Source organism: Poecilia mexicana, unplaced genomic scaffold, assembly GCF_051168715.1.
Source record: "Poecilia mexicana isolate PSO_F unplaced genomic scaffold, ASM5116871v1 scaffold_11, whole genome shotgun sequence".
In the NCBI taxonomy this organism is placed as follows: domain Eukaryota; kingdom Metazoa; phylum Chordata; class Actinopteri; order Cyprinodontiformes; family Poeciliidae; genus Poecilia; species Poecilia mexicana.
The window spans coordinates 17,215,662-17,234,125 of record NW_028263380.1 but is presented as its reverse complement, the minus strand read 5'-3'; the positions used below and the strand labels follow the sequence as shown (position 1 = coordinate 17,234,125).

General features: G+C 38.2%; 1 protein-coding gene across 6 annotated transcripts in view; it reads left to right on the top strand.

Moving 5' to 3' along the window:
* The window catches only part of cgnb (cingulin b), a 28,895-nt gene extending 16,870 nt beyond the window's left edge, over window positions 1-12,025 (top strand). For 3 of the 6 annotated variants that reach the window (XM_088010324.1, XM_088010327.1, XM_088010326.1), the window contains 14 exons: window positions 1,278-1,426; window positions 1,744-1,770; window positions 3,836-3,935; window positions 4,133-4,345; window positions 4,529-4,627; window positions 6,034-6,294; window positions 6,988-7,158; window positions 7,446-7,607; window positions 8,496-8,585; window positions 8,686-8,769; window positions 8,863-8,981; window positions 10,093-10,201; window positions 11,171-11,334; window positions 11,416-12,025. In XM_088010324.1, coding sequence (XP_087866450.1) covers window positions 1,278-1,426; window positions 1,744-1,770; window positions 3,836-3,935; window positions 4,133-4,345; window positions 4,529-4,627; window positions 6,034-6,294; window positions 6,988-7,158; window positions 7,446-7,607; window positions 8,496-8,585; window positions 8,686-8,769; window positions 8,863-8,981; window positions 10,093-10,201; window positions 11,171-11,334; window positions 11,416-11,497 — 1,830 coding nt within the window. In that variant the 3' untranslated portion in view covers window positions 11,498-12,025. The remainder of the gene's footprint in view (window positions 1-1,277; window positions 1,427-1,743; window positions 1,771-3,835; window positions 3,936-4,132; window positions 4,346-4,528; window positions 4,628-6,033; window positions 6,295-6,987; window positions 7,159-7,445; window positions 7,608-8,495; window positions 8,586-8,685; window positions 8,770-8,862; window positions 8,982-10,092; window positions 10,202-11,170; window positions 11,335-11,415) is intronic. The other 3 variants (XM_088010325.1, XM_088010329.1, XM_088010328.1) reach the window with 1 other exon arrangement.
* Window positions 12,026-18,464: the final 6,439 nt, after the last annotated feature.

The following is an 18,464-nucleotide window of genomic DNA, read 5'->3' as shown; positions in this document are numbered from 1 at the left end:
CTTCAAAAATCTGTGACAGCCTGGTGTGTAGAACCAGAACCAAATACGGAGAAGCAGCATTCACCTGTTTAGAGTTGAAACATTCATCATTCATGTGTAACAAGATGTAATACTTAAATTGTTGGCTGTTTGTTCTGTGTTTTTATAATCTAAAGCACTTTGAGCTGCCTTGTTGCTGAAATGTGCTTTACAAATAAAATTAGATTTTAGAAAGACGATGTTGGATTTTAATTTAGTACAAGTAGAGGAGCATAAGTATTAAGATGACACCATCATCCTAAATTACATTCTAACTGTATTTATTCACAGTTTTATTGATTGTGTTCTTCACTATAACTTTTTTAGCATTTCTGGGTAAGTGTCTGATCTCTCTTTTTTTTTTTTTTTTTTTTTTTTAGGCTGTGAGCGAAACGCAAAGCTATAAAAAGCATCTAGCATTCATTAGCGCGTGGTGGGAAGATTTCTGCTCCTATTTTGGGCTTAAAAATAGTAAATTGTGTCTGAAAAGCTTCGGCGCCACAATCGCAATTAATAATTAACAGATTTCTGATCTGTTATCATCACAGCAACGCGCGCGTCGGTGTAAAGCGGCGTCAGATCGTCTTTGTGCACAGGTGCAGCGGTGAGGGACAACCGTCGGGTTTCACCTGTCAGGCGTTTAATGACTTATTAAGGGAGCATTAGCTCTGGCTTTGATGCTGCATCTGCATCCAGGCTTTTTCCCTGTCATTCTGTTTAATGCATCAGTTCGCTCTCAGCATTCAAACCGCAGATATGTGGGTCTCTTGAGGTCAGAGCGAGAGAGAGAGAGAGAGAGAGAGGGGGAAGAAAACTTTGCAAGTTCTGATTGAGATGGAAAACTTTCTCTTTTAAAACTGTGTCTGTTTCCGTCGGTGAGGTATTTTTGGAGAACTGCAGTTTGGGGTGCGGAGGGAACTTGAAGAAAATGTGCAGGAATAGATTAAAATTGAGATCCTTGAAAAAAGTAACATGTTAAAAAAAAAGCAACGAGAGTGCAGGATGAAAAAACTGCAGCCTGACTGCAAGAGGTTTTTTTTTTTTTTTTTGATGAGCTGATTTACTTGGCAGTAGCAGGATAAAAGTAGTCGGATTCCTGTTTACGATGACAGCACAACACATTTTATTTCATTTATTATTTGTTATTCCTCTTGTAGAGCGTACTAATAAAGCTTCAACTCGACGCATCCCAATAAAAACTGCCTCCAATTAGTCTGACATGATTTTTCTGCACATGTTGTTTGTTTTTATGCGATCAGTCGCAGGAGCAGATCGAGGAGGAGCGCGAGAAGGTGAACGCCTCCCTGTTGACGCTGGAGGAGGAGCTGGAGAGCAGCAGGGAGCAGGGGGAGCAGTGGAGGACGGAGCTGGAGGCCGCCACGCAGAAACTGCACAGCACCAGAGAGGAGTCAGTGTCTCTGAAGCAAAATAAGATCCTGATCAATGACGGCAGGAAACGGATATTTAACGTCTGAGCACAAGAGACCGATTCTTACTTTGTTTTTGGACGTTTTGTAAAAATGTTCCGACGGAAATCATCACTTATGGTCTTGGAATATTTCTACAAAATCTTTAAAACAACCACCAGATTTTAAATTCAGATTCAAACATCAGAAAAAACAAGTTTTTTAAGTCGTCCAAGCCTTTTAAAATCATAATTATCATTATTATAATTTTTTTTTTTTGCTATGTTTGAGCTTTCTGATTTAATTTTTAATTTGGCAGGAACCGAGAACAGCCCTGCAGCCGAACGTGAGAGAGAAAATCTGTCCTGCTGTTTTGGTTTGAGTAGATTTAGCTAGTTTTTAATCAGAACCTGTGATTTACCCCCTGAAAATCCCATCGGATTATAATCACCCTCCACACTTGGTACACCTGGGTAAAATGTGTAAAAAGCCTTAAAGTGGTGTTATTATCCCACACTGGGGGAAAAAAATTAAAAATACAAGCCCTCACGTCCAGTAAGAGGAAAACACCAATAAATACTGGTTCTGCATGAATCAGTACCTCTTTTGCATAAAAACCAGAACGAAAGTCGTCTTTTCATCACCCGAGTGTTTTCTATTGGAATTAGATCTAGAAACTGACGTGGCCGTGGAGGAAGGTTGTTTTTGTGTCTGCTGACCTACTTGTGTGTTGATTTGTGGGTCATTATTTCCCTGAAAGATTCAGTCATGACCCATTTCTCATTTCTGTCTGAGCTGCTCTGGTACGTCAAATAGTTTGAATTTACCTTCCACTCAAAAAAAAGTTGCCTTTTGGGGAGACACTGGCCCATATCATCACAGATACTTTGCCGTACTCTAGAGTGGATTTTAGGTGCTTTTCCTCTCATTTCAAACCAAATGCACCTGGAGCTACTGATGCTGAAAAGTTCAATCTGACCCAAAGGAACTGCTTCAGTTCATTACAATCAGTTCATGTCGTTCCTGAAATGCTCGCTTGTCTTTCTGCATATTAACACCCCATATTTAACTTTTTGTTGACACTGATCCACTTTAAGAAAGTAAATGACAAATTTAAAAACATGTTTTAGTCAAAATGAATAATATAATAATATTTCTTCCTTCCACTTAATTTTAGATAAAGTTTGGACTTTACCTAAAACTTTTACTGTGGGAAATTTTAATTTTGGGGCTTTTTAAGCATCTTTACTAGGGTTGATGGTATGTGTGAAGAGCGCTGAGTCCGTATTGATTATTAGATCAGTGAACCGTTACTAACAGTAGAAAAACCCAATCATTGTGTTTTAGAAAGAATTCTGCTTTCAATCACAACTTTTATAAATTATTTTTACACATGATCAATCATATTTTATTTGAATCCATTCTTTCTAATATTTCATTGATTTAAAGTAAATGTGTGATGCATCTTAGTTTATGATAAAATAATGTGAGGATAAACATTGGATGTGGTTCCTCTGACGTTGGTTTAAGGTTTGATTTTATTTCAATCAGCCACAACATTAATATATTGAACATTCATCTGTTTCTCTTTAGCTTCTGGTGAGTCCCACATGTGACATTCATGTTGGTTTGTTCTCTGTGTTTCTTTTATTGGTGGAAACAAATATGTTTACAGCAGATTGTCCTTTAAAAATACATCCGGTAAAATGTTAGTTTTTTTTCTGAACAGTGACGACCCACCACAATGTTTGAGTGGGAGGTGGACACCAGAATGGGACTAGAGATAGACAATAAATCAATTACAATAAATATATCAAATATTCACTGAAATGGTCCAGAACCGCATGGCATTCTGGGAGATGTAGGCAGAGGAAAGACTTTAGCCGCTCAACCTTTCATGGCTAGCTTAGCAAGGTTGGTGGAATCAACTGACTCGCTCACTCTTTGGTTACCTAGCAACAACAGTTTCAAGTTCCCCACCAACTGTGGTTGCCTGGCAACAACCTGTTGAGTAACCGACAGCAGCAGTTTGAGGTTTTATCACTGTGCCTCATAACTGCTTAAAAATATTTTTAACAAACATAATGAAGTGAAAACTGTGTATAAAACAGATTTAGTTTAGTTTTGTAGTATTTAAGATATTTAAAACAAAAAACTAATCAATAACTATTCATAGCAACTGATATGAAAAGCTTAAATTGTGAAAAGTTTTTCAGCCACATCATCATGAGACATTAAAAAATTCTAAATTCATATCTGAAGTTGAATCTTATCGTTTCCTGCTGCCAGGTTTGGTTCAGATTTCAGTGGTTTAATGTTTTGGCTGATTAATAGAAGTTAATTCTGTTTGTTTAAACAGCATCATGGGATGCAAGTTGTAAAAAAAATAACGCGTTGCTTTTTGTCCGCAGACTAAAAAAGTCTCGTTTGGAGAAGGAAAAAGTTGAGGCCTCCCTGAAGGATCTTCAGAACAAAGAGCCTGTGTCTGACGATGCAAACGCTTTAAAAGAGGTAATTCAGACCGCAATCATGGAGCTAAATGATGATTGTGTGGGTGAACTTTTGTTGTTTTTAAAGTAAACTTTTTCAAATCTCCCATCAGCTCAACAATAATTGTTCAAATCTCTCACATAAAACTCATTGCTATGCGCCTTGGCATCTTCCTCTTGACTCAAACACATTATCTGTCTCTGATTACTTATCCTAAGGAGCTCCGGCGTTGCCATGACGATCTAAAGCGTACCCGCGCCGATCTGGAGAGACAAAGGGGCGAGGCGGAGGAGAAAGCCGGGGCACTCGAAGCCCTGAAGAAGGCAAGCGGAGAGAAGGAGGCCGAGCTTCTGTCGGAGATTAGCAAGCTGAAGGAGCAATTTCTGAAAGACAAGGCCGAGCTGGAAAAGGCCCTCGAGACGGCGAAGGAGGTGAAACATCATCTGAACAAATGAGCTTGATGACCCCATTTTGAGGATGGAAAAAAAAAGAGATCATTTTTCTCATCTACTGTGCAAAACAGAAAAGAAAGAAGTGCCAAAAATTACAGAAAACATGCACAAGAAGCCATCTGTCTTATTTTCTTTACCCTTGTTTCTCACTCTTTCCTGCAGTCATCTATTGCATCAGCAGGGAAGACTGTGGTGGACGGCGGCACCAACGAGGAGCTGCAGCAGGAAAACATTCGCCTCAAAGACAGGCTGGCCCGCATGGTACTTCACAACCACGAAACAATAAGACATGCATGCAGAATTATGTAAACACAAACACTACAGGAAACAAAAGGACGTCCTCCTACATGGGCTCTATTTTCATCCCAGAAAAGTGAAGTAGATCCTATCCGGAGAAAACTGAGCTGAGAAAATAATCCTTCTGCGAGGAATTTGCATAAGATGCGTGTTATTGTCCGTGTTTACTACAAAAGCGTCACGTTGCATTTGTTCAGCATGCCTTAATCCTGTTGTTTGAGAATAAGTTGGAATATAGGGAGCCTTGCCGAACCGTTCAGTCCCCTTGGTATTTTTCAATATTGCAACCAAAACATTTGGTTTATTTCATTGTGATTTTACGCAATGGACCAACACAAAGTAGCTTGTATTTGTAAAGTGGAAGGAAAATGATTTATGGCTGCCACAACTCAGTACATCAAGAGACCAAAGGTTGGTTTTTTTTACTCATTCCTCTTTGCAAAATAGACTGAATGGAGGCCATTTTGAAACCGACATTTTCAAGAATTGCCACATATTCTAAATTTGATTTGGGTCTGGACTTTGACTGGTCCATTCCAATAGCCACACATGCCTTCATCTAAACCATTTAATCGAATCTCTGGCTGGATGTTTAGATTTTTCCGCCTGGAAGGTGAACCTTCATTCCAGTCTCGAGTCTTTTTCAGTGTGTTATAGGTTTTCTTTCTGGATTGTGCATTACCACAGCATGATGCTCCCTCTGCCATGTTTCTTGGTAAAAATAGGGAGTTCAGATTGATGCAGTTAGTTTGGATCTGCTACATGCTACTGCATTTAGCAGATTGAATGGAAAGTTAAATTTTGGTGTCATCTGAATCAGTTTCCTTCCACTTTGCACTTTTTGTTGGTCTACCACAAAAAAAAAACACAACGAAATACATTAAATTAGTGTTTTTGCGAGAACAAGTAAACAACTAAAAAGGGTGTGACTAACTTTGTAAAGTATCACTTGCAGTCGTAAGTAGCTACACATTACAAATGTGCAGAAAACTTTGTTGATATTCCACTAATGTAAAAAAAAAATTTTTGCAATTGCAGTGTTTCCATTAAATAAGAAAAACATGGCGGAAAAGTTGCTACTTTTCCGCCAGTAGTAACATCCAGTTGTTGATCGCATGACTCGTGTTATGCAAAACAAAGTGTTTCCACTTAGTTTTAAACCATTATACCTTAATTCATCATCCTAGCGCAAAAACTTTTTATTGAAAAATATTTTTTTTTTAAATTGCCATGATTACAAACGCAGCTATTGATTTAGCTGTAACTTTAGTGTGCATATTTTTTTTTAAAGTGTAATAAATACATGTTTTTATTTCCTAAAACGCCATCTGTAAATCCATCTGCCTCAAGTGTTTTGTTTTCTTGTCTAGCAATCAAGGCTTCAGTCCAGCGTGCCGCGCAGCTCGGATGCCGAGGAGGAGCTGGAAGCCCTGGAAGACGAGAACCGCTCCCTGAAGTCTCAGCTGGAGGAGGCCAAGAGAGGCGCCACCCGGCTGAGCAAAGAGCGGGACGACCTCACCCGGCGGCTGGAGGAACGAGACCTGGAGAGGGAGGCGCTACGACGGGGCAAAAGCGACCTGGAGGAGCAGAAACGGCTGCTGGACCGATCTCTTGAGAAGATTAGCAAGGAGGTCAGCATGTGTTGGTTAAAGGGAACTGAAAAGTTCACATTTTGCTCAATTTTAATCTTCCATTTGGGTTTCTACTTCTTCTAAAAACAATCCAAGCGCTTAAAAAAAAATAAATAAATAAACACCCAGCTATTTTTTGGCAATAAGTTAAAGTTTGTTTTGGTGTCTGGAAAATGAACCATTTCAAAAACCTCCCCATTGTTAAGTCACAATCGACGGCCACTGTGCCATTACCATGAGGTCCCAAGTGGAGCTCCAGCATGTTTCTCGGCTAGTTTTACCTCTGTATGTGCTGTACAATGGCTGCTGGAAAAGACAAGTCTTTTGTTGTTGATTTACCATCCAGAAACCACTTGCAGAATTCTTGCTGGTTGTGCAGGAGGTTCCACTTCTGCTTTTCAAAGATGTACAGTTGTATAATTGCGCATCTGTTTGCAGCCATTTTCATGTGTGAGAGTAAATGTTGAGTAGGGAGGCATTATTTGGATTTTGAAGTGGCAAGAGGCCCCAAAACATCTCATTCTGAAAGGAGATCTAAATTCGCAGAACTGATGAGACTAAAATCTCATTATCCAAGAACGATTTTGTGCGAAAAAAAATGTAACACCTATCCAAACCTGTTCAAAGAAGCACAATAAGTCACCTCTAAGTGTTTTTAGCCATCAGTGCCTTAATTTCTCCTCCTGCTCTCAGATGGAGTTGATGATGGGAGATTCTCGTCAGTCGGTGGCCACCCTGCAGACGCAGCTGGATGAATTCAGGGAGCGATCGAGGAAAGACCTGCTGGAGGCGCAGCGAAACAGCAAAGACCGGCTGGCTGAGCTTCAAAGGGCTCAGAATAACCTGAAGGCCCAGCAGGAAGAGGTCAGGAACATGTTTCAGCAGAAATTTAAAAAAAAAAAAACACACTGTGCATATATTCTTTATATACTGAAGTGAATGTCCTTTTGCAGGATGTCTTTCACTTCTATTTTGTAGTTATTTTTATTTTGAATTTTTGTGATTTGCCTATAATTATGTTGAATGTGTGGACCCCAGGGAACTGCAACTAATAGGAATCCAAATAAAAGAAAGACAGTTTTTCTTAGATCATAGAATATAAGAATCCTGCAAGATTTCACAAATGACAAGACTTTGTTTTGCTTTTCCAGGTTTCTCGTCTTAAGAAGGAGCTGCTGACCTGCAGCGAGGAGAGAGACAGCGCTCAGCTGGAGAGAGATCTCCTGAACAACCGGCTGAAACACTTGGAGAATGAGCTGGAATCTGAGAAGAGCTCCCACTCGGACCGAGGCCGGGAGATCCGGGGCCTGGAGGTGAGACCGCTGCGGTCAAAGGTCGTGACAGGTGGAGTCTAAAGTTAGATGGGAGTAAATCAGGATTGTGGGACAAATGGTGTTCACCTCTAAAATAATAGGGTGTGTGAGACAGAGGTGGGACCAAGTCAGGGTTTTGCAAGTCTCAAGTCTTTGTCCTCAACTCCTGAGTCTGAAACTTGGAATTTCAAGTCCTTTTGACTTTTTTCTTTTTTTTTTAACAATGTTGCAATTATTTGTTAAATGTAAATAAGCAGTAGCATCAACGTAGCCTGAAGTACACTTGCTAACACGAAGTCAGCTAATGTCTGCTATCTCTTAGCAAAAGAAAAGTACCGCTTACCGTTCTTTGTGCAACTTAAAATGTGTAACAAAGTTGGAAGCTGTTGCATCTCCATCCGAGATCCTCTTCTTGCAGGTTTTGCATGTTGTACTCGGTTTTTAGGTGGATACGTCATAACTCATGTACCCAGAAGAAATTACTCACGGGAGCTCATCTGCTCTGAGTGTTTTTCTTTGTTTTGTTTTGTTTTTTAAATCTCGTTAACTTGATTTGTTGTGCTGCAGCTTATCCACACATAGATACGGAGTGCGGAAAAACAGAGGGACGGTCTCTGTCTGTTAATAGGGAATGAGTGAAATTAATTAATAGAGGCCCACTTTAAAAATAATATTTGTTTTAAGCTTTAGAGTTTGGGTAAAATATAAAGTCTTTTCAAGTAAACATAGATTCAAGTCCAATTGAAGTCCCAAGTCATTGGTGTAAAAGTGAAAGTTGGGTGTAAAGTCTTAATATTAATGACTCCAGTCCAAGTCATGTGTCTCCAGTCTCCACCTCTGGTGTGGGATGAAGCATAGTCTGTCCCTGAAGTGTGAAGTTGTTCACAGGATAAAATCAAGACGCTGGAGATCGAGCTGGATGAGGAGAAGAGCGGAGTGGAGCTGCTGAACGATCGCATAACCAGGAGCAGAGATCAGGTGCAGCACGACATTTGAATACACAAATAGCCAGGAGGCGTAAAGGCCTGAACCGTCCACTAACACCAGCCACTGGTTGTCTCTGTTTCCCTCCACTCAGGTGGACCAGCTTCGCTCGGAGCTGATGCAGGAGCGCTCAGAGCGACATGACCTGGAGATGGACAAGAGCGCCCTGGAAAGACAGGTACGCCCAGGTCCCCTCAGCAGCTTCTTCAAGGAGGTCTGCTTATTAATCTTCTTCTTCTTCTTCTTCTTCTTCTTCTTCCCTTTCTCACAGGTAAAGGAGCTCAAGTCCCGCCTGGCTGACATGGAGGGTCAGAGCCGACCCACAGCTGGAATCACGCTGCTGGAGAACAAGATCCAGGAGCTGGAGGAGAGACTCCGCAGTGAAGAACGGTACGTGACAAAATAATACTTCTCATCTTCAAACGTCAGCTGACTTCATTCAGTTTGCACAACTTTATATCAACTCTTGGAAATTGTTGATTTTGTGCTGAAACAATCAGAATGGATTTGCTGAAACTTTGACGACACTTATAAGTAGAGTGAGTTGGTAGAAAAAAATGCAACATACAATTAAGGGAAACTATTAGAATAGACAACTATTAAAGACAAAAGTGAAAATTAAGAAGTGACTGGATAAATAAGCAGTTAACTGGTTGAATGTATGAAGAGTGCAGGAAATAATAAAAAGGGGATTTTAACATCTAAATTCATTCTTCATTTCTGCGTTTAGGTTGTAATCATCATTTTATATGCATGCATGTCTGAATTGGATAAATATTTAATGGTCTGTAAGGATAATCCAGTAGAGGGCGATAAAGTTTACAGTAAAAACATTAGAGGATTTTTTTTTCAGCATTTCCTGTCAGTCATAGCTTCTTGAGCTTAGTTTAAAGATTAAAGAAGTTTAAAATCTTGTCTTTGAAGACAAATGAAAATATCTCCACTGTTGTAATTTCTAGGCTCCTACATCATTGTTTTTAAAATCTTTGATTACCAAGTCTTCGCCAATGCACCAAAAACGGGGATTTTAAAAAGTTAAGGGTTTTTCTTTCTCTCTCTGATTTTCTGCTGCATGGATTCAGAAATGCAGCTGAAAATGACATTTTCAGTTGTTTTTGATAACTGCATGTCCTCCAATATGAAAATGGTCGTTTGTATTCACTCAGGTTATCTCAACATTTGTTTTATGATTTGAAATATTGAAGCAGAGAAATATTTATTTTTAAGTTATGCTAAAAAAATTAAGTCATTTTCAGTAATGCTACTAACAGAGAAACTACAAACAGCTGTCCAAAGAAATATTCTAATCAAAAAAGTTTGCTCTTTAGTAAAGAATCAGAAAACCCAATATACTTTTTGTAATTAGTTCAAATCTCTTAAATAGTTTTGGGTTTCTTTTAGCTCATGGGCTCCTCATGGAGTCCCACACCTGCTGTCAATGTAATGCACCAATAAATTACTAAACAAATCCCTTATTTGCCAATCAATTCCCTACTTATAGGGAGAAGACGAGCATCCAGGCGTCCCAGAGACGAGCGGAGAGGAAACTGAAGGAGCTGAACGCCACATTGGACCAGGAGAGAAGCCAGCATATCGAGCAGAGGGATCAGGTAAATACTCTGGTTTCAATGCAAATTACATTAAGTCTAACTATTTCGTTTCAATATTGCGTTGCTTTCCTGTGTTACCTTGAATGGATGTATATAAAACCGTGTTTTAAAAGTGATTAAATAAAATTTATCTGTCACATTTGTCCTTGCTTTTGGCATCATCTCTAATTTTTCTGCGCTGTGCCCTCCGCTTTTTAGTCATCACAACGTCGCCTTCGTAGCAAATCAGCCTTCTTCTTATTATTCTTTTGTAATTATTTTTGTTGAGTATTTATATTTCAAAACAGAATCAAATAAAAGTAATTTTGCATCCTTTATCTGGACTCTGGGCCGTTTTTCTTTCCCGTTCTTCGTTCCCTCCGCCATCTTTACTCGTGTATCAACTGACTATCCGGTTAAGGATGGCCAGCAGCGCCCTCTGTTGGATGGCGGCCAAACTACAACATTGACAAAAGGTCTAAACGAGATCAGACGTTAACCGAATGGAACACATTTTAACCTAGTAAACCATTATTCGACAATTTATTGTTCAAAACACGAATGTCAAATATTATTCATCTGCTGCATATATTTTTTTATTTATTTAAATGGGCAACTTTCATTGTTCTTGTTAGGTTTAGGGATTTTTTGGAGGGTCAGATCCCAGAATTGTGGGTATGAAGGATCCAAAGTCCCAAAATATTCCTAAGACTCCAAGAAGCATCGACTCTTATTAATAGAGTTTAAACGAAGTATAATAAATAATAGTTTCTTTACTTTTTAAAGACTAATTGTATGTGCTCTCCTCCTTACCCAACCCCAACCTCCCTCAGTCACTAGAATGACCCTTGACCTGTGGTGTTCTTCCATATTTCTGCCACATCATCTGTAGCCTACCTGTCATTTATGTCTTCCCAACCACCCACGTCTTCACCTTTAACCTCCTCTGTTCCCCTCTAACCCCCTTCCTCTTCCTCTGTCGCCTCCCAGCTGACCCTCCGTGTTAAGGCCCTGAAGCGTCAGCTGGACGAGAGCGAGGGAGAGGTGGAGCGCTTGGAGGGAGTCCGCCGTAAAGTCCTCAGAGACCTGGAGGAGCAGCAGGAGCTCCAGGAGGCTCTCCAGGCCAAAGTTGCAGCGCTGGAGAACGACCTGAAGTATGTCTCGGCCGCATCGCAAAGCTTTTAAACATGTCTGCCGAGTGCTGATTGATGTTTCCACTGCTTTTCTTCTCTAAGGCGAAAGTCGCAGCAGACTCATCGCACGGCTCTGACATCATCCGTGTTGAGCTCCGACGAGGAGGACGGCCTTCCATCTTGAGACGACCACAAATAAAAAATTTTAAGAAAAGGAAGAGAGATTAAAGAAATCTCACCTGTGAAAAACCTGACTTTTATTATTTTATCACTCTGCTGTGTTTATGATTCCTTCAGACATGTTGTCTTTTATCTGTGTTGGTTTCTAAAGATTAATGGCATGTTTTTAAAAGTTTGACTGTCCTGTGTGTTTGTTATAATTGCAGCGACAGCACATTGCTGCAACATATTCGGGTCAGTTTTACTTCTCAACCAAAAAGAGACCTGTATGTTTTATGTATGAACGTTTCCTTGCATGATAACTTATATCCTTCAGTTGCAGCTTCCTGCATGTCTTTGTGTTTAAAATGAACTTTTTTTTGTTTGTTTTTTTTACGGTTTTGACTGTGACAGTTTGGGGCCAATATTCTGAGCCTGGTTTTTTACACTGTTACCTGTTCCTAAAGACAATCAGTAGCAAATAAACGTCTGCATGTATCAGATTTTATAACTTTCAACCACAAAATTAAATATTAAAAAACTTAACACACACTCATCTTTGCCATGATTGCTGTCATGTTTTTAAAATTTAAAAACAGAAATTGGATACGTAACTTTGACTGAATACAGAGCGACAAAATGATCCACATAGACAAACATTTTTCCTTTTGTAGCCATTAAAAAAGTTGCTGGTATTCTGGCTGGATTTATGACCACTCTAATTGGTTAGAAATCATTGAAGCTGCTTACTTTTTGGGATTATTACTCCACCCTCATTATATGGTGCACCAGAACCTGTCAGCAAAAACAGACCCTCAGCATGAGGCTGCCACCTCTGTGCAGAAAGGCACAGATTATAAAGTAGAGAGTGGAGTTTCAATGAAATGGTTAAAATAACTTGCCGTACAGCAGTAAACAGGTCTGGACTGCCTCGTTCAGAGGAAATCCCTCCTATGTCAAAATATTAATTGTTACAACGCGGATAACGCATTACAGACGTTCAGATGGAGATGCGTTCAAGGACGTCTGACAGAGCACTGAAGCTTTTCTGGTCATTTCTGAAAAATTAAAACTTAATGACACATTTAGTATTGTGCTGCAGTAATGATCTATAAAGTATTGAAATTATTTCCACCACTACAGTTGCTAACAAGTTTGGTGAGCAGCCATTTTGTTCTTGAAAATGTGTGATTTTGATTTTTCTTAGCTGCCTGTGTGTCACTTTAAGTTAAAAAACAATATTAGTGCAGGCCTCCTTTTAAACCAGTGTTTTTAGGTTTGCAGAGAACAGTGTCTGCACAGCTTTCTCAAGATCCAGCTGCAGCATTTTAATTGATTTGACGTCTGGACTTTGACTGGGCCGCTGTAGGTCAAGTCAAGCACATTTCATCAGCAAGGTGGTTTAATCAAACATGGCAAACCAACGGATATATTTATATTGTACGAATCCAGAACTCAACTCAGGACAACTGGAACCAACATTTAGTTTTATCAGAACAAGATTCCAGAGAAACCTCTACTAGTTTGTAAATTATGGACTAATTATTATTATTATTATTAAACTTGGGGAACCAATATGTAGTTTTGTACTTTTACTATTTTGGTATTGTTGTTCTGTTTGTATTTCCTCTACTTCATGTAAGGCACTTTGTAAAACCTTGCTGCTGAAAATGTGCTACATAAATAAAATTACCTTACCTTTAAGGTTCTTTACATAATAAAAACGCAAAATTATAAAGAAAACACCATCCAGTCAACAACTGAACAAACATTACATTTTGTTGGGTGCCATTAACAAAATCACACACATCAAATATGCTTGTCAATTTTTCATTTATTATGACAAAACTAACTTACTAATAACTTGTCAGCACATTACATGAGCATGAGCTTGTTTTAAGTCAAAAATTCCTTAAAAATTATTATATTTAAGTGAAATCATGGAACAAGATGTTTTCCCATAAAATGTTTCTTTCCACTTATAACCAGAACTTTTTCATCAACATTAAGTAATTATTTACTTAAAACAAGCTCCTATGTTGTGCTGACGAGTTATTTGTAAGTTAGTTTTGTTTTATTTGAGAGTTTTGCATGAGAAACTAAACAAAAAATACTTGGTAAGATTTTATGTTTCCTGGAAAAATTGCCGTTTTCCACTTGTGGTTAATCTTTGCTAAAGTAGAAATATGAATTTCAGATTATTTGGAAAAGCCTTTCAAATCCCACTCACAGACTGATGGGCAGCAACTGTTGCTACTTTAAGCTAATTGCTGATGTTTTGTCGTCTTGGCATTGCTTGTTTAAATCCAATAAACCTCCACCTCCCACAGAGGAGCTCGCACCTGATAATAACCAATTTTGAGCATTTGATTAACACTTTTCTGTTTTAATACTCTCAAAGCAGAAATAGTGCATCTGGTTTTTCCAAACTGTTATTTCCATTTTGAAGCAGGGGAATGTGGCTGCTGGTTTTCCAGAGCAAAAAGTTAAAAATTCAGTTTCTCCGTGTGGAAATGCTTGAAAGTGTTTTTTGTTTATCGTTTTTTTTTTTTTTTTTTTTAAACAGAAGTGAAGAGAGAGTATCTGCAAGTGTTGAAACTAAGCTCACCAGTCATCCATCTTAGTCCGACAGCGAACTTATCCTGCACTGGATGAAGAGGGAGAAATACCCAACCTGAGGCAGGTTCTCCCCCTTCAGTGACACTGGGAATAAAAGATCAAGGCACAAGAACAGGTTCCACAGCCGTCTTTTCACGTGTCAGGAAAGCCAAAAGGTGTTTTACTGAACGTCTGTCACCAGGAATACGATGAAAGGCATTCATTATCTGACATTTGTACATTAGTGCCGCTTTTCATATAATTTACAGCATCCCTTTCACGTTGTTCATCATTATGTTTTGTTATGATTTCATGTGATAAAAGCATTTTAATTTAAGCAACCAACAAGTAATAAACAAGAGCGTCACTGTTCAGGTCTGAGAGTCTGTTTTCAGGATAATCATCAGTCGCACTCTTCATTAATCTATATTTAAATAAAGAGGGTCAAGAAGCCAAATGTGTCAAACTCAAGGCAAATCTGGCCCGCCATAGATTTTTGTCTGGCCTCCAGACACCAAATTACATCCTCCAATTTTCTGTGCTATTACATGACATGTTCGTCTTTCAGACTGGCTGCCAGTCAAATTTATGAAGTTGCTTTTTCTCCTCAGGCTAGAAATGGAAAAGTTTCTGATAAGACAAAAGGCAGAAAGGAACACAGCTGCAAAAAATCTAATCTGTGGAGATTAAACTTAATTTGATAAGATTAAAGTATAAATATTAAATATTTTCTCATCAAAAGAGGGGATTGTGGTGGAATTTTTTTTTATCTGGTAACATATTGAACATAAAATTAGGAAAGTTATAATATATAAAAAATTTTTGAACCTCTGAATTTATTGGCAGCTGAAATCAGAATGATGAAGCATTTATGCTGCATGGATGTAATAATTGTTTCAGTGTTTCTTTAAATAGGGGGTCCCAAATTACCAGGCTGTAAGCTCCTGCTTAATTTGGACGTCGTTGATCTACTGCACAAAACCCCGATGGTATACATTAGAGTTGGTGGCTGGGTTTTGACAATCTGCGTAAAAAAACGAACATGGGGTGTGAATTCTTTTGCACACATTAAAAAGTAAAGCACAAAGTTGATCAATATTGACCTAAAAATCACTGCAAATGTGATTCGAATCCATTTAAAACCACATATCTAATGTCACAAATTAAAAACCTTTGACATCCTTTATTTTAATGAAGGCAGCAGCGCGGTAGAGCTTCTTAAAACAAGCCAGCAGTGGGATTCTTTTAGCCGTGGTTTTCCACGTCGCCTCTAATCCTCACATGGTTTACTGTAATTACTGAAGACATCAAGCTGTTGGAGCGACTCCACCTCTTCAAGCCTGACTTTCCCTTTGGTTTCCCTTCTTATAGCTTCTCTTGTCTTTTATTTTACGACATTGCTTATCCAGTCAGCAACGAAGCTTTGGTTTAAATAGGAAAAAATTCTCATCTGTTATTACACACTTAGTGGCTTTTGCTGTGAGAAAACAGACAGTCACTTTGTAAAAAAGAATAAAAATAAAGCCAGAAAAGACATTACACTTAATTATGGAATAAGATGAACTATTATGACCCAAACAATAGCTGGGAAAGGTGCACAAAAATAGCCAAACAAAAGTTAAAGTAATCCTTTGCATGCTTTCTACAGGTTGGGCTTCAAACATATGCTTTAGCAGTGTTTGTCTTTTATCAGACGTCTATTCATTTCCAGATGCTCTTCACGTAAAGCGGTGGCGCTTTATTCATACGTTATTGTGTTGCAGCGATGGAGAAAGAGTGCAGCCTTTTATGTGGATGTCACCGCACAAATATGTCTTTGAATAATAAAAACCGGAGGCTGTAATAAAGACATAAAGCAGGATGTCATGCGGTCTCCCACAGCGAGGAAGAAAAAGAAAGAAGGATTGTTGCAGAGTTGATGTTCAAGCACACCTGCTGGATGGAAAGAGGGTTTTATTTGAACATTTTCAAGGTGTCTTTCATATCCAGAGGGGATCATTGGTATTATAGCCAAGAGAATTGAATAGACATAAAACCATAAGTACAAACAGACACACAAAACTCTACAAGAAGTAAAAGGGCAGGTAAAAATGAAATCTTAAATCTTACCGGTTCTGCGGCTTTTTGAATTTTCATCCTGATCATAACAGAGAAAACTCTGAGAAAACTTTGGTTACGCTCTGGAAAAATCTGTGTTTATGGAGAGTGGAGAAGTTTTATTGACAATGCGATGGATTTTTTTGTTTTTCTGACACTAACCAACAAATAACAGCAAAATAACGTTTTAAAACATCCTTATAAAACTACTGTTCATGTTAAAATTCCTTAAAATGCGTTAAAAGTGCACATATGTTGGTGAACTATAGTGTCCACATGTTCGTCTAAAGAGAGTTCATTATTGATTATGGTATTCAGATGCTTTTATTTCTCCACAACTTCAACTGCTTAATCATTTATGCCTTTTAAGTCTGAAATCGTGACAATCTCCTCCTCTGTGGCGAGTTTATCCAAAGGGGAAGCAGGAGGTGACAGGTGAGCCACCTGACGTGTTGTTATCAAACAGCTCTCTTATCCTATTTGCAGGTCTGGTGCAGAATTAGCTGCAGTGCAGAGGAAGCAGGAGACCTGCAGGATCCTGCAAAGTGCATGACTTTAAAAAATAAATGGAGGATGAGCCGAGTTTTTCCAGGACAAGACAAATGAAGAGAATCGTCTGATGGGATCCCTGTGGAAGAAGATCCGGGGGGCGTCAGAGACCAAAATGCTTTGGTTCAGGAACACCAACGCCAAACGTCTGCCGGACGGAGGCGCCATCGACCCCCCAGAGGTCAGACGCAGTTTAATCTCAGAAATGATCCATTAGACTGAAGAGTAATGAATCCTTTCCCTGCTTTGCGCTGCTGCTTTTATGCTCTATAGCTTCACTGCAACAGAATGTTAAAGTAACAGATTTTATCATATTTTCCAAAAAAGTAAAATAAAATAAAATAAAATCTGAGAACACTGTGTGAGAAAAGCTAAACCTGAAATAAAAAATGAACTTTCAAACAGCATTATTAATCTATGACGGTGTTACTCCTGTCACAGACAGAAAAAAGTTAATTTCCACCAAACATAATTTCAGAAATGTTCTAGAAAAAACAGTTTGAGTTTGAAGTTGAAAATTTTCTAGAAAAATTCAGAAATTTTAGATTAATTTGACAAATTATGGGGATTTTTTTTTTATTTCTGAGTTTTAAAAGTTGCAAATTTGCTAGAAAAAAACCTCTTTTTTATTATTATTATTTTGAAAGTCATAAATTTCCAAAAATGTTCTTAAAAACTTCTGAGGTTAATTTCAAAATTCATGAGTTTCTTCTAGCAGCCTTTGTTGCTGTTTTTTCTAGAACACTTCTGAGATCAATCTCAAAATATCTGCGTTTCAAGTGAAAAACTCGCCAGAAAAAAGCTCAGTACTTTATAGATTAATTTTCCAGAAAAAAACATGACCAATTCCTAGCCAAATTTGCTAGAAAAAACTCATAAAATGTCAAAAATGTTCTGTCTTTTGAAACAAGTTTTTTTCTCAAACATTTCTGAAATTAATCTAAAATTTTCTGAGTTCTTGGACTTTTCAAATTCAGAAGCTTCTTAGTTTTTTATTTATTTTTTTAAAGAAAATTTCTGAGCTCAATCTCAAAATGTCTCAGTTTTTTGATGGAAATTTCTTACTCTACAATAGCCCTAGAACGCCATCTTAAAATTTATGTCTTTGCCCATAAACCTTTTCGAATTTGTCTCAATAGAAACACAGCTAATGTTATAAAATTTAACTGGAAACCTTTGACAGGTAATAAATGCAGTTTATTAACATATCGAAGTCCACATAAAAACAACGTAAATATAGGGAGTCTGAGCTTCTAACTATCCAATAGATATTTATGGATACCCCCAAAAGTTTGAGGTGTCATTAAAGTATATTTGCTGTTTGCATAGATTTATGGGTCTTTTGTCAGGACTGGTTAGATTTAGTCTTGTCTGCGATGGGGATTTTTTTACATCCTGTTTGTTCTGTGGTTTGTTTTCAGTTTTTCTCCTCCCCTGTCACAGTTTAGTTCATCTAAATAAAGTACTTCTGCTTCAACAACCTGGTTGCCTTCCTGTCGTAAATCTGGGTTCCAGTCACTATTTCAGTCATTTTATAGCCAGTAGTTAGGTGATGATGTTTTATTTTCAAACTGAATAAAAAAATTAACATAGATTTAACGTGTTATTGTTCACAGTCAGCATCAGTCATCTGTTTCACTGGAAGATTCATGTGTGGTGGCAAAGACCCAAAAAGAAGAAGAAAAATATTTAAAATTAAGCTTAAAGTAGACTGGTATGTCCACACTTATTTATTGTTTGTATAGTCA